The sequence below is a fragment of the Pteropus alecto genome, unplaced genomic scaffold (assembly GCF_000325575.1).
Source record: "Pteropus alecto unplaced genomic scaffold, ASM32557v1 scaffold24, whole genome shotgun sequence".
NCBI classification, from domain to species: Eukaryota; Metazoa; Chordata; class Mammalia; order Chiroptera; family Pteropodidae; genus Pteropus; species Pteropus alecto.
In genome coordinates this window covers 98,971-113,740 of record NW_006439192.1, presented here as the reverse complement: position 1 = coordinate 113,740, position 14,770 = coordinate 98,971, and the positions used below count along the sequence as shown (strand labels likewise).

The following is a 14,770-nucleotide window of genomic DNA, read 5'->3' as shown; positions in this document are numbered from 1 at the left end:
AGGGGATGGCTCCATAGTGTAGTGGTTAGCACATCTGCTTTGCACGCAGAAGGTCCTGGGTTCGCTCCCCAGGTGGAGCCACGGACCATACCCCGGGTGCACCAGGCCCTGGGTGCACGCCGCGAGCATGTGGGAGGGGACGCCTAGCCTTCAGAGATGCAGTTCTTAAGGGGAAACAGCAACCTCCATGAGTCACGGGTGGAAGTGGGGGATGGAGAGGGGTGGGATTAAAAGAGGGGAAGAGAAAAAAAAGAAGAAATAAAACTCAGTTCTCTATATAGAGTGCTCATACTCTTAAACAGTTTGTGGATATGCATTGTGCCTCAACGAAATACTAGAATAGAATAACATTTAACATTCTCATTGTCATTGCTATTTGTTCGATTATCCTCACAATTCTCACATGAAGGATATACTACATCATGCTGGATTCTTGGTAAAATAATAATTCTAATGTTAGTATTATATAGAGTTTACAAATTTAGAAGACAATCTAAATGAATATTAAGTAAGGATAAATCTATGGATATGTAAAGAATATTATTGATTTGATCTATAAATTTGGTAAAAAAAAAATGCATTGAATATAAGATAAGGAAAGGAAAGGAACAGAGAGAAATGCCCTAGTTATTAAAAAATGATCATTAACTTGAAGATTTTCAAGCTAAAGAATTAATATCACTTAAAAATTTGTCAGCTAAAAATGATATTGATTGTGGGTCCATCTCCTAGATTTTGGTGTTTAAAAGACGAAAGATTTCAGGAATTAAAAATTAAGGAAGATTATCTCACATAGCTCTATGAAATGTAATTTTACTAAGAATCTGAATAAGTAGCCTTTTTTCTCAGCCATCTCAACTATACTGAACTCAGGTATGTAGGAAACTGGAAAAAAACACCATCCAATTCTTACCTTCAAAAGGGCAAGTTAAAAAAAGAAAGTCTGCTTTCTATTAAGTAGCATCTCAAAGCTGAGATTGAGATAGTTACTTAGAATTTTTAAGGATTTAATTGTTGTAACAGTTTAATATCCATAAAGATGATAATGAGAGTAATGTAATTTACAAATGTTGTTCTTTGCTTCACATTATTTTTAACTTCAGAATATACAGAGCAAACAGGTTGGTGAGCAGATGGAATGTGATTATAATATTAGTAACCTACTGGTCCCAAAGCAGTTTTAGAATCACTGAGGTACAATGAATTATGGAGGTTGGGATATTTTTTCTAAAATGCTGAAGATTTTGAATTTTATATCTTATCAAATGTCACATCTTTGATTTTTGTTAAAGGATGGCACAAGAAGAAAATGCAATAAGTATAATTTCTAAACAAAGCATAATATGCATGCAGTGGCTAATATAGTTCCTTGAATATCTTAGACAATAGTTGTTTAGATTTCATTGAGTATTTTGTATATATACATTGTGATATACATATATACATACATTTTCAGAGATGATAAAAATTTAGCCAAATCAGTATACTGAAAGAAATTACTTTTAGTTGTCTGTTAAAAATTTCTTAGTAGATCTTTTGGAAACAGCTAACATCTAGCTTGGCCCCAGTGTACTCCCAACAACTTTTTTTTCCCCAACCATTTTAACATCTACAGTTAAGTTTTTCTTAGTTTGGAAAGCATGCTACAATCATACATACAGTCAGATCCTTTATTTCAGAAAGCCAAGTTACTAGCCTGTTTCTTCCTCCCTTCTGGCAACATTCTTCCCGCTGTTAAAGAGCTAATGGTGGAGCTTGACATTTTTAATAAGAGCATATTCTTTTCTTTACAGTTAAGATACCTGTGTCAGAATAAGGTATTTTTAGAAAGTAAAATATATTTCCTTTTTCATCAGAATTTTTAATTTACGCGTTTTTTATTTTTATTTCTGGTAAGTGACAAAGATTCATTTTAAACTCATCGTGACATAATACGATGTGATATAATAGAAACCCCATGACAAATGAGCACATTTTTTAATAAGTTTATTTTTCACTTTATTTTCCAACAATCACCTGATCACAGTATTGAGGCGATATTTAACTTAATGTTCTGTTCCTGTACTCAACTACTATGTTCATTTTTCAAAAAAGATTTTTTGAGTTATAATTTACATACCATAAAATTCACCCATTTAAGTGTCCAGTTTCAAAGTTTTTTGTTATGGGATTGCATAACAATCACCACCGTCCATTACTGTCATTCCAAAAAGATTCATTGTGCTTGTGATTTTGCATGGCTTGTGAACAGCCCGAGGTCTGTTAGCCACTTACCATGGGTTCTGGCTACATGGGATTCGCCTGTCTGAACCTTGGTTTTTCAGAGATGGTAACATCTACCTTTATAGGGTAGTTATGAGATTAAGAATTAAGTTATGATGTTCATAGTAATATTTGGAGGTTCAAGATGGAGTTTGGTATCCGATTCATACCCCAACTCCCATCTGTAATGTTCTGGCTGTAGGCGTATGCACACAGTACTGAGCTAAATGAAGTCAGGTATCTGCTCTGTAGTCCAAAGTGGAAGGTTCCCTAGGAAAGTTAAATTGAAGAATGAGATGGGGATTCGAGTGATTGCCAAGCTTGCTGATTAAGCTTAGCGCATCTAACTTGAATATGGACTAAGAAGCCAGAAATAAAAGAGCCAGTAAGAAGCCTGGCCCACTGGGTGAAGTAGAAGAGAGAGAGTACTCTGCTTGATGACAAGAGGAAGTGAGGGGAGAAGGGGGAGAAGTTCACGTGAAGTTCACAGTTCAGAAGCACAGGCTCACTAAAGATGAGACCAAATCACAGAACTATAGAATGCTGCTCTTCCCCCACCTTATCACCACATTACTAAAGGCCTATTTATAGAAATTCCTTCTACTCAGTCATTGTCTCTGACTATCAAGAAAAAATTACAAGGCATACTAAAAGGTAATAAACATGGTTTGAAGAGACAGAGCAAGCATAAGAACCAGATTCATACATCGCAGGGATTTAAAATGATCAGACCAGGAATTGAAAACAACTATGGTTAATATGCTAAGAAAGCTATTGAATACAGTAGAAAGACTAGATAGGCAATGTAAACGAATGGAAATTCTAAGAAAGAATCAAAAAAATGCTAGAGATCAAAAGCACTAACAGAAGTGAAGAATGCTTTTGATGAGCTCATTAGTAAGACTGGACATAGCTGAGAATAGAATCTCCGAGTTTAAGAATATGCCAATAGCCTTTTCCAAAGTTCATGCGCCCAGACGGCCGGACTGCAGGTTTTTCCTTGCGGCCGAGGCGCCAGAGCACAGTACGAACTGCGGCGGCAGAAGTCATGGCAGGACAGGCGTTTAGAAAGTTTCTTTCCCTCTTTGACCGAGTACTAGTTGAAAGGAGTGCTGTGGAAACGGTAACCAAAGGAAGCATTATGGTTCCAGAAAAATCTCAAGGAAAAAGTATTGCAAGCAACAGTAGTAGCTGTTGGATAGGGCTCTCAAGGAAAGGGTGGAGAGATTCAACCAGTTAGTGTGAAAATTGGAGACAAAGTTCTTCCAGAATATGGAAGTACCAAAGTAGTTCTAGACAACAAAGATTATTTCTTATTTAGAGATGGCGACATCCTTGGAAAGTATGTAGACTGAAATAAATCACTATTGAAATGGCATCCTGTGAAGCTGCCCATTCCACTGAAGTTCTGAAATCTCATGTAAATAATTTCCATGTTTCTTTTGTCATAAATTAATGATATCCAAAGATAGATAGATAGATAGATAGATAGATAGATAGATAGATAGATAGATGTCAATAGAAACTTCAAAAATGGAAAAGTAATGAGAAAACAGCGGGGATGGGGGTGGGGTGGGGTGGGAATACCCGAGAACTGTGGGACAAACACGAAAGATGTAACATACATGTGATGAGAATACCAGAAAGAGAAGAAAGGAAAAAAAGGAAATTTGAAGCAACAGTGCCTGAGAATTTACCTCAAGTTCATATCAGACACCAAACCACAGATCCAGAAAACTCTGAGAATGCCAAGCAGTATAAAGACAGGCAGGCAGAGCTGATCAATCTCAGAGCAAAGCCACTACTGGGCATGGAGGGTTCCCCTGTTATGCCCAGGCAGGGGAGTTAATTCACTGCCCCACTCACTACAGAATGTGGCTTTGGCGCCCCCCAACTAGGAAGTCTTTTCAGGAAGCAGGGGATTTGGGAGTTGCCTCAAGTGGACTCTCCCAGTCCTACCCAGGCAGGATCCAGACTCGGCCCCACCTGCTGTACAACATGGCTCCCAGCCACTTCTGACAGGAAGGGCTGATAAGAACACCCAGAAGCTTCATAACCCAGCAATTCTTCAGCCGAAAGGTGGGAGGGCAGAGCTGATTGCTCCAGAGCAAAGTCAGTGGCCCTTTTCAGCCAGGGAATATGGGGCACCAATGGCTTGAGTCAAGACTGCAAAGAGCATTAGTAGCCTTGGAGCTGTTTCTCTCACTGTACCTGAATAAAGTTTTCAGCCCATCCAACCAGGGAACCTTACCAGAGACACAGGAAGCTGCTCAGCCCATCCAGCAGCCTGCCTATAGTGACACTTGAATGGGGAGCACAGCCCATGGCTTTCCCTGTCTGTAGAGCAAAACTGCTGGCCGCATCTGACCAGAATATTCAATGCACACTCTTACCTGATTCAGGGCCCCAAACAATGAGCCATGTAGACCCTGGGTCTTGCCCTGCTACCCTACGAGGGCAGGGAGGCTAATTCATAGCCCCCCTACTGTAGTACCCAGTTCCTCAGAGCTGTCCCATTGTTAAGTGGCACATGACTGTAATCCAATTTAAAAATTGGCAAAAGACCTGAATAGCCATTTTTCCAAAGAAAATGTATGAAAGACCAACAAGTACATGAAAAGATGCTCAGCATCACTAATCATTAGGGAAATGCAAATTAAAACCGCAAGGAGTTACTTACTACCTTATACCTATTAAGATGGCTACTATCAAAATGTCAGAAAGTAAGTGTTAGCAAGCATGTGGAGAAAAGGAACCTTGTGCCTATCAGTGGGAATATAAAATGATGTAGCCACTATGGAAAGCAATATGGTAGTTTTTCAAAAAATTTAAAAAATTACCATATGTTTTAGCAATTCCACATCTGGATATATCCCCAAAAGAATTGAAAGCAAGGACTTTAAGAGATATTTGTACACTCATTTTCATAACAACATTATTCACAATAGCCAAAAGCTGGAAGCAACTCGTGTCGCTCGATGGGTGAATGGATAAACAAAATGTTATAATTACATGTACAATGGAATATTATTCATCTTGAAAAAGGAAAGAAATTCTGCCACATGCTACAATATGGATGAACCTTTAGGACATAATTCTAAGTGAAATAAGCCAGTCACAGAAAGATAAATATGATACGATTCCACTTAAATGAGGTATCTAGAGCAGTCAAATTCACAAAGACAGAGTGAGATGTTAATTGCCAGTAGTTGTGGTTATTTAATGGATATAGAATTTCAGTTTAGGATGATGAAAAATTCTGGAGATGTATGGTAGTTTTGGTTTTAAAACAATATGAACCTACTTAATGCCACAGAACTGTACCATATACAATTAAAAAAATAAAGGTACATATAAATATGAATGCTGGTAATGCCTTCACTTTTTCTGCCTGGCGAACTTGAACGTATCTTTATTGTCCAACTTCAATATCACATTCTTAGTGATGATTTCACAGGTTGAGTAATATTTCAGTAGTTCTGCTCTAGAAATTTTTTTTTTCCCTTTTTATGTGTTATTCTCTCCTCCCCCACAAAAGTCCACCAATTTATTTTCAGTATTTGAATTCCACAAAACTGAGGCCCTTCAAGATAGCTCAATTTTCCAGTTTGGTGCTACCTTAACCACTTTGGTACAATTGAATTACTCCACTATAATGAAACTTGACAAATGGAGTATTTCAAAATCTGCTCAGTGGCTGGGTCGGTGTAACAGTATTCAGCTTTCGTAAATTTTAGGAAGCAGTTGTTTTCCATTCCTTGTGGAATTTCAGTGAAGTATAAGACTCCAGTGGATTCATATGATTCCTTATCTAATATTTTTGTTTAAAAATAAAAATACCTCTCATGAGTAAGACAGAATGCAGGAAATTCATGATTTACAGTTGCCCTTTAGAAAGAACAGAGAAGTAGAAAGGTTATCCACTATCAGCACTAGAGTTTTTGTCCTCCAATGAACTGCATCATGAAGTAGTGGACTTAGACCACCCAGTGAATCACGCACTTAATCACTAAGAGAACAGTACCCAGTTGGTGTGAGGAATGTTTGGGGAAATTTTGTAGGTTGTAAGGTGTTGAGATGTCTGGAATTTTCATTAGAAAATACTTTACTAGGAATCTTTCTAAATGTACAAAATATTCGTGTATGAGTCATTCTTTTCACAGTCAAGACCGAGAGCCCTGTTATGTTTTCTGCATTCTACTTTAACAAAATCATTTTTATTGTCATTCTGAAAATGCCTCAGTGGTTCAGGGTACAAGGAAAATCCTAGTTAGAGGGTTCTTTTATATCAAAATGAGTTAACTAGAATTATTTTTATCAGTATATTGTATTAATTTACATCTGCTTTTGTGTACTGTGGAAACAGCCTCCCTTATGGGGAGTCACTGGCATTTATGATACCTATAAAAACAATAAAATCTCACAGTGATGAAATCAGAAAAAACATGAATCCTGGTATAAGGTGATTGGTTCCTATTCTCTGCCAGTTCTATATCTCAAATAGAACCTAGCACAAGTTCTTCTGAGGACTGGGAAGATGTGGGAAAAAGACAAGGAATAAAGGAAAAGGGGGCTCACTTCCGGGAAGTGGAGGGATGGCTGCCAAGGAAGGAAAAAGTCTTCACAATATTATTATTGGTATTACTTTCATCCTGGATGTCCCAGGCAGCACACACCCATATATAGCAAAGGATAACCACCACCAGATGGTACCAACCCACATCTGTGTCCAGAATAGATTTTTTACTCTCAGAGCCTGATGAGGTCATTTCATTAACCTTCACAATATCAAGAGTAGTTGTTTTGCAGGATTAAATGTTTTCAACCCTCACTTATGTCAGGTTTTACTTAGCCATACTCTGTTGAACATTCCTCCAATTATTGTTGTCCTATTATTATCTTTTGGTTTTAATATCAAATGTCATAGAATATACAAACCTTTCTAACAGCAGCCTTATTTAAAAGAAAGCCCCATATGTAATTTAAAATTTTTGAATAGCCATGTCATAAAAGTAAAAGGAAACAGGAAATTAATTTTATAATATATCTTTTTAAATTTAACCCTATATATTCAGAATATTATCATTTCAGTATGTAATCAGTACAAAAATGATCGAAATATTTTTCATGTTTTTGTACTCTTTTGAAACGTGAATTTTTTTTACTTATTGCGCATCTCAATTTGGACTCTCCACATTTTAAGTTCTCAATGGCCAAAGCTGGAAAAATTCGAACAACAAATTAAATAATGATAGTGTTTGATTACAACCCAAAGAAAAAATTAAAATGTCCCTGTGTCTATACTTACAGAAAAATCCCAATTAGTGATGTAGAAGAAATGAGGTAAATAAAAAAATCACCATTGGGTCACCACAATAATAATTGGCACAGGCAAGATCCACTGATGAATGCCAAAATTAGTGGTCAGAAGTCTAAGGAGAGAGAAGATATTTTCAGTCATGAAATATCTCCCCAAATCATTCACAAAGGAAAATGCTAACTTTACAGTATAGAAACTTGGTAGACACCACCTTAACCAAGTGATCAGGTTAATATCACTAGTAATTAAACATATACCCCCTAATCTGAGGCACAGAGAGAGTACATCACCTATGGTACCCTTCTCAAAAATTTATAGCCTCAATCTAATCATGTGAAAACATCAAACAAACCTAAATTGGGGATATTCTACAAAATGATTGACTAGTAGTACGCTTCAAAGTGTCAAGGTTATAAAGGACAAGGAAAGACTGAGAAACTGTCCCTGACTGGAGGCGATATACAAGTGAATACACTGTGGGATCATGGATAGCATCCTGGAACAGGAAAAAAATAATGAAAACTGATAAAATCTGAATACAATCCAAAGCTTAATTCATTGTTTTGTACTGTTAATTTCTTTGTTTTGAAATTTTTTCCTTGATTATGTAAGATGTTAACATTCATGGGCATATGGGAACTCTGTGCACTGTCTTTGTAAATCTAAAATTATCTCAAAATAAAATTAAAAGTAAAATATAGATGTCTAAGTATCCAGTGTTCTTTTCATATATCTCACAATTATCAAATACCAGTAGAGAGAAAAAAAGGCTGTTTTTCTCTGATCACCAAATAAACACTTTTGGCAGTTGTGATTTTTCTGGTTTATTTTAAATAAAATTTATTGGTGGTTATTTTGGTTGAAGTTTTAATAAAAAGATTCAATAATCAAAGTTTAATAAACAGTGAAACCACAGGTAATTCAGGAAATTAAAACAAGGGAACTAAAACAAATATTCGTATTATGGTGCTATATTTTCCAGCAGTATATCAAAGCTTACTCATTTTCTTCTCTTCCCTCCTGTTTTTTAACTGAATGTGACCATCCATTTTCTGCCTCCTTATATTTAATGTACATTACAATCTCAAGCATTGCAGTGCTTGAAAGAACAGAGATTCAGAAAGCAGAGAGAGACGGGTTTTCTCAGTGTCCAATAGGGCGCCCCTATCATGACGTTTGGGAAAGTAGTAGCTGTAGGTGCCAAAGCACTGCACGTGGCACCGCCATCCTACCCCCTGGTGGCTTTACCTGTGGTTTTGTTATTAGAGATTAACCTGGTTATTTGGCAGATAGAGTGCAATAATAGTCATAGGACTTAACCTATATTAATTATCTGTTGTATTGTGTGTGCTTGATGCTATCTAGACCATGCAGAAATCGAAAATCAAAACCAAAATCATGCTCTCTGTCAAAGAACTACTTGCTTGAAAGAAGACAGACATGAAGGTACTGTAGTGGTTGGAAAGAGGAGCAGAGGCTTTAGAGATTTTAGAATCATATCCTCACTATCTCTTTAATTACTAGGTCTGTAACCTTTGGTGTTTATTAAAACTCTCTGACTCTGTTTCCCGAATCTGAATACGGGCCAATAATGTCAGTCTTACAAGACTGCCATGATCAGTAATACCTGGCGCATGGGAGACATTTAGTCAATGATAGCTGTTCTTATCCAGGGTCCTAGACCATTGGAAAACACGATAGTTTATTACACCAAATAACTTTGTTCATTGAGTATTGTGGTAGATGCTCAATCTTTGTGTTTTCTCCCTTTAGAGATGATGAAGAGAAAAAAAAGACTTCATCAGAAGGTACCGACGAAAAGGCTAATGGAACACATCCGAAGAGCATCAGTCGTATTGGGAGCACCACCAACCCATTCTTGGACATCCCTCGTGACCCGAATGCTGCTGTGTACAAAAGTGGATTCTTGGCTCGGAAAATTCACGCAGATATGGATGGAAAGAAGAGTAAGCACCCTTTCTTGTCATTTTCTATTTTATTTATTTCATGTTTAGGCTCAAAATTTTAAGTGAATTTATCTGAAATAATGTCAAGAATGAAGCAAAATTATACATGTTGATCTAGAGAAGTATTATTAAAGTTTGGTGAAGCCTCTAAGTCAGAAATCCACTGTGGCACTTGATCCTCTCCAAGTAGAATTAGAGAACTTCAAAAATGGAAGCCTTCTCACGGATTACTCATTTCCAACTTCTTACTAATTTATTTATTTTTGCTTTCAACAAATAATTTTGAGTACCTGCTATGTGCTAGGCATCAAAAGTATAGTACCAAATAGGATGGACAAGGGCCCTGTCTTCATGGCACTTACATTTCTGGTGGTAAGGGAAAGGTTGAACTTGTAACACAGAGAATGATCAGCAGTATAAAGTCCCGAGACAAAGCAGGAAGGGAAAGAATTGAGATCCACGTACATTTGGCCTTTGTGAAAGAATTGGCTTTTGTGGAAGATGGCCAGGTGTGACATAGGCAAACATGGCATAATTTATATTGGGAAATTGAAAGAGTTACATCTGACGGCTCTGTGAAGTATGAGACATAATTATCTACTGACAGAGATGATAATATTTGAGGTTTGAGAGGAATGGAGTATGTTTCCATGTTTGGAATAATCTTTTCAGAGAGTGAAATAGCAATTCGATATAGTCAAACAGGATAAGATAAGCTGATATGTATGCTAAAATTGGTAAGCTATACCTTTAGGGCTCCCCATCCACCTACAGACACACACGTGCAGTGCCAGGCAGGACAGGACCACTGCTTCCATCTGTGGCTGGGCAATTTTTCTTAACGTGTTAGCATATATATTAGGTTGTGGTGAAGAGAAACTCAAATAAAGTGGCTTTAACACTGACTTATGATGCCGAGCAAGTTTCTTAACATTTCTTACTTCTTTAGGAGTAACCCCACCATATACACCAGCGTACTAGAATACTTAATTTTTTCTAACAGCATTGTGTCAGGACTCTTGTAGCTGCAAGTGACAATAAGTACATCTAGCTTAGGAAAAAGGGTAAGAACATACCTGAAGATTAAGGATTGTCACCAGGACGCTTTCTCCATTTCTGTCTCTACGTTATTTTGCGTGTCAGCTATATTCATTGAAACGGAACTCCCTTACATGGCTGGATCCATGATTATTAGCAGCACTGAAGAGCATATGTTCAGTTTTGTCATCAAAAGGATTCTTTTCCATCCCCAACTTCCAATTTAGTATTCTAGGGTAAGACTACAATTTATATGACTGAGAGAATACTGTGATTGACAGCACCCACTTGGTTGCAATAGCAAGAGGAAAGTTCCTTCAAGAAAGAATAAGACACAGTTCCTGGTGGACAGAGCAATCGACATTCATCCCAGCATGCACACACACCCCTTTTCCAAATATTGAGTTCAATCAGTGCTTTTGCCAAACATACAATCTTTCATTTATAACTACAAATATACTCATCTTTGTCCTACATGCCATGTCTAGCTGTGGCTCCCATCTCCAAGGCTAAAATTTGCCAGTTAATGTCTGTTTCCCTCAGGTAGGGATGTAGTTTCACTCTACAGGCTAAATAAAAAATACAGAAATATCTGACATACTTATACTGAAGTACTAGAGGCAAAAATAAAAATAAAAACAATAACTGCACTTTAAAATGCCAGTTCAAGAAAAGGCAAAAAGGAGGTAAAACAGCTATTACTGATTCAGTGAATGTTACTATATCCTGCTGGACCAGGATAACAAAGTTAATTCACTTGAGCATCTTTTCATCTATTCATTTCCCTAGCAGTGAATTGGCATATTTGGTTAGCTTATTCCAACATATCCCTAGATTCAATTTATTGATGAAATTTTCTTTTTCATGTTTTCATGGGCCACCTTTGAGGATTATCAGAGAGAATTCTTCTCCTGGAAGGTCTGTTCCCTTAGCAGCCCAATGCTAACGAGCAAAGGTACAAAACCTAGGAGTTGCTTAGTAGTTGAGCCATCACAGATCTCTTGTACCAGGCCAAAGGCTTTCTTGCCAGCCAGATTCCTGTAAAGCCTTAATTATCTCATTTGAGAAGTTCTAGTTGATTAGGACCCTTTTAAGTATTAGGGGGCTTTTGTCTTTTTAGCAGTTTAAGTTCTGCCTTATCTAACTCTGCTTCTGGCTCTGTTTCTGCTCCTGCCTCATAAAACAAAAATAGATGGAAAAAAATGTATCAAGTAATCTGGGGCTATTTGGGCCCCAGTCTCTAGGCTTCATTCCTGTCTGTTGCTTTGTCACTGGGGGCTTTTTCACCTTTGCCTTCTAGAGGGATATTGGGAGGAGTCTCGAAGTTTCAGTTGCTTTAATTTCTCAGGCTCTTCCTGGATATGCCCATTCCAATTTTCCGTGGTTTTTCAAATCACTGTAGTGTGGACAGATCATTCAACTTCTTCAGTACAGGAAAGTACATAATTTTTCGTGGTAATTTTACATACACTAAAATTTACCAATTTAAAGTGTATCATTTGAGTTTTGAAAGACGTATACAGTTGTGTAACCACCATCATAATTAAGATATATAACATTTTCATTACCTGAAAAATTTCCATTAGATATTTGCAGTTAAATTTTTCCCCTTTTACTTCCCAGCCCATGGTATCCTTTTATCTATCCTTGAGCACCATACTTTTACCTTTTCTAGAATTTCAGTAAATGGAATTATATATTGTTTTGTGCTGACTTCTTTCACTTAATGGTATTCTTTGCAGATTCATCCATATTATTGTGTGCTGCATGAATTTATAGTTTGTCTTTCTTATTACTGAGTAGTATATTCATTCCATTGTTCGGATACCCCACAGTTTGCACCTTCACCAGCTGGACATTTGGGTGGATTTCATTTTTCGACTGTTATAAATAAACCTGCTTTGAACATTGACACATAAGTCTTTGTATGTATATATGTTTTCAGAAGCTACCTAGGAATAAGGGAGTAAGATTACTGGGGTGTATGCTAAGTATATGTTTAGATTTATAAGAAACTTCCAAACTGTTTTCCAAAGTATACCATTTTGTACTCGCCTGCCAGCTCTGTGTGTTATATCCACTCGATAAAATGATCCCTTTATCATGAAATGACCTTCCCCATCCCTGGTCACATTCCTTATTTTGAAGTCTGCCTTGTCTGATATCAGTGTGGTGACTCCAGCCTTCTTTTTAGTTTTTGCATGATGTACAGAAAATTGTTTCTGGCTTTTTAATTTTAATTTATGATCTCGTCTTTAAAATTGTTTTATACAGCATATTGGTAGGTCTTGCTTTTTACTCAGTAGATGACAATGTCTTTTAATTGGAGTATTTAGACCATTTACATTTATAGTAATTATTCACATAATTAATTCTAGATTTGCCATTTGCTATTTGTTTTTTATTTATTCCATCTTTTATTTTTTCCTTTTCCTGCCTTGTTTAGGATTGTGTGTGTGTGCACGTGTGTGTGTGTGTGTGTGTGTGTGTGTGTGTGTTTCTGTCTTTTTTCACTAGTAACGTATTAGCTGGACCTCTTTGTTTAAAAATTGTAGTGATTGCTGTAGTGTTTAAGTATGATCTTTAACTTGTCATGGTCTACCTTCAAATTTAACTGCTCATGTAGCTTGAGACCCTTATGAGAGGTTCTTTCTACTTTTACACATATTGACTATTTCTGGCATACTGGGTTTCTTTTTGCAGTTTCAAATTTCTATTTAATATGGTTTTTTTCTGCTTGAATAATTTCCTTATAGTAAACTCCTGCTGGCGAGAAATGTTCTCATGTTTCATTGGCTTTTTAAAAATTTGTATCTTATTTTTAGGAATTTATGTTCAATTCTTTGGCATAAATGTTTTTTCTTTCAGTAATTTTAAAATGTATCATTATTCCCTGCCCTATGTGGTTTCAGACAAAAAGTCTGATGTCGTTTTTTGTTCCTCTGTATCTAGCGTGGTTTTTCGCCCCCTCTCGCTGTTTTCAGGTTTTTCTCTTTATCTTTAATTTTCAGGAATTTTATTATGAGGTGCCCTAATATGTTTTTCTCTTTATGTTTTCCTCACCTGGCATTTGTTGAAGTTCCAGGATTTGTCAGTATATATTTTTCACCAATTTGAGAAATTTTTCAGCCATTATTTTGATCGCACCCACCCCTCTTTCTAGGACTCTAGTTAGACTCTTGTATGTTAAACCACTCGATATTACACAAAAGGTTCATCGAGGCTCTGTTCAATTTTTTCCAACTTTTTTTTTATTTTTAGTACTTTATTTTAATAATTTTTATCATGTCTTCAGTTTACTACAGTGTTTTCATTTCATATATAGTATTTTTTATCACTTAAACTGCAATGCGAATCTTTTATATCCTCCATTTCTCTCCTTATTAAGTTTGTATTTTTCTTAATGTTCTAGAGCATATTTGTCATACTTACAGTAGCTGTTTTAAGATCCTTCTCTTCAGATACCTTTCTGTCATTTCTAGGATATTACATTGATTAATTTTTCTGCTGATTATAGGTCATACTTTCCTGTTTGTTTGCATCCTAGTAATTTTCTTTTGAATGCCAGACATTGTTTCATTTTTTCAGGGCTGGATTTAGTTATACTTTTCTAAAGAATTTTGGATTTTATTCTATTGTGTGGATAAGTAACTTGTAGATTAACTGAATCCTTCAGAGACTTGCCTTTATCCTTCATTATAATAGATCCAAAGCAGCCTTTATTCTGAGACTTATTTAGCTCCATTACCAAGACATTATTACTCTTCTTTAGACTCTATCCAATGCCCTGGTATTTTGAAGCCTTTCCACTCTGTCTGATGAGAACAAAAACTATTCTTAGCCCTATGTGAGGTCTTCAAATTGTTCATTCCGTGTTTTTTGGTGGGTTCTCTCCCATGCATTCAGTAATTTGCTTTCACGTGTATTCACATCAGTGCTTCAGCCAAAACCTGGGGATTCCTCTGCAGATCTCCAGAGCTATCTCTTTGTGTAGCTTTCCCCTCTCTTTTATTATGCTCTACAAATTCTAGCCATCTCAGCCTCATCAAACTCCCTCTTTTCACAACTGGCTCGACACTTCCTCCCAGCAGTGCAGTAATCTGGGGCTCATTTGCTCCTTTCTCTTTGGAATAACAGTCCACAGTTACCTCCTGTACAATGTATGAAAACTTTTGTTTTATGT

The 14,770-nt window shown here is 36.6% G+C and overlaps 1 protein-coding gene, 1 non-coding gene and 1 pseudogene across 2 annotated transcripts in view; all 3 read left to right on the top strand.

Moving 5' to 3' along the window:
• PSD3 (pleckstrin and Sec7 domain containing 3) overlaps positions 1–14,770 on the top strand; it is a 364,145-nt gene that overhangs the window by 274,086 nt on the left and 75,289 nt on the right. The window contains exon 11 of the mRNA XM_015592799.2: positions 9,356–9,549. Within this exon, the coding sequence (XP_015448285.1) occupies positions 9,356–9,549 (194 nt within the window). The remainder of the gene's footprint in view (positions 1–9,355; positions 9,550–14,770) is intronic.
• TRNAA-UGC lies at positions 8–81 on the top strand. Its single transcript has one exon. It is a non-coding gene; the product is annotated as a tRNA-Ala (tRNA).
• LOC102889250 lies at positions 3,147–3,617 on the top strand (annotated as a pseudogene).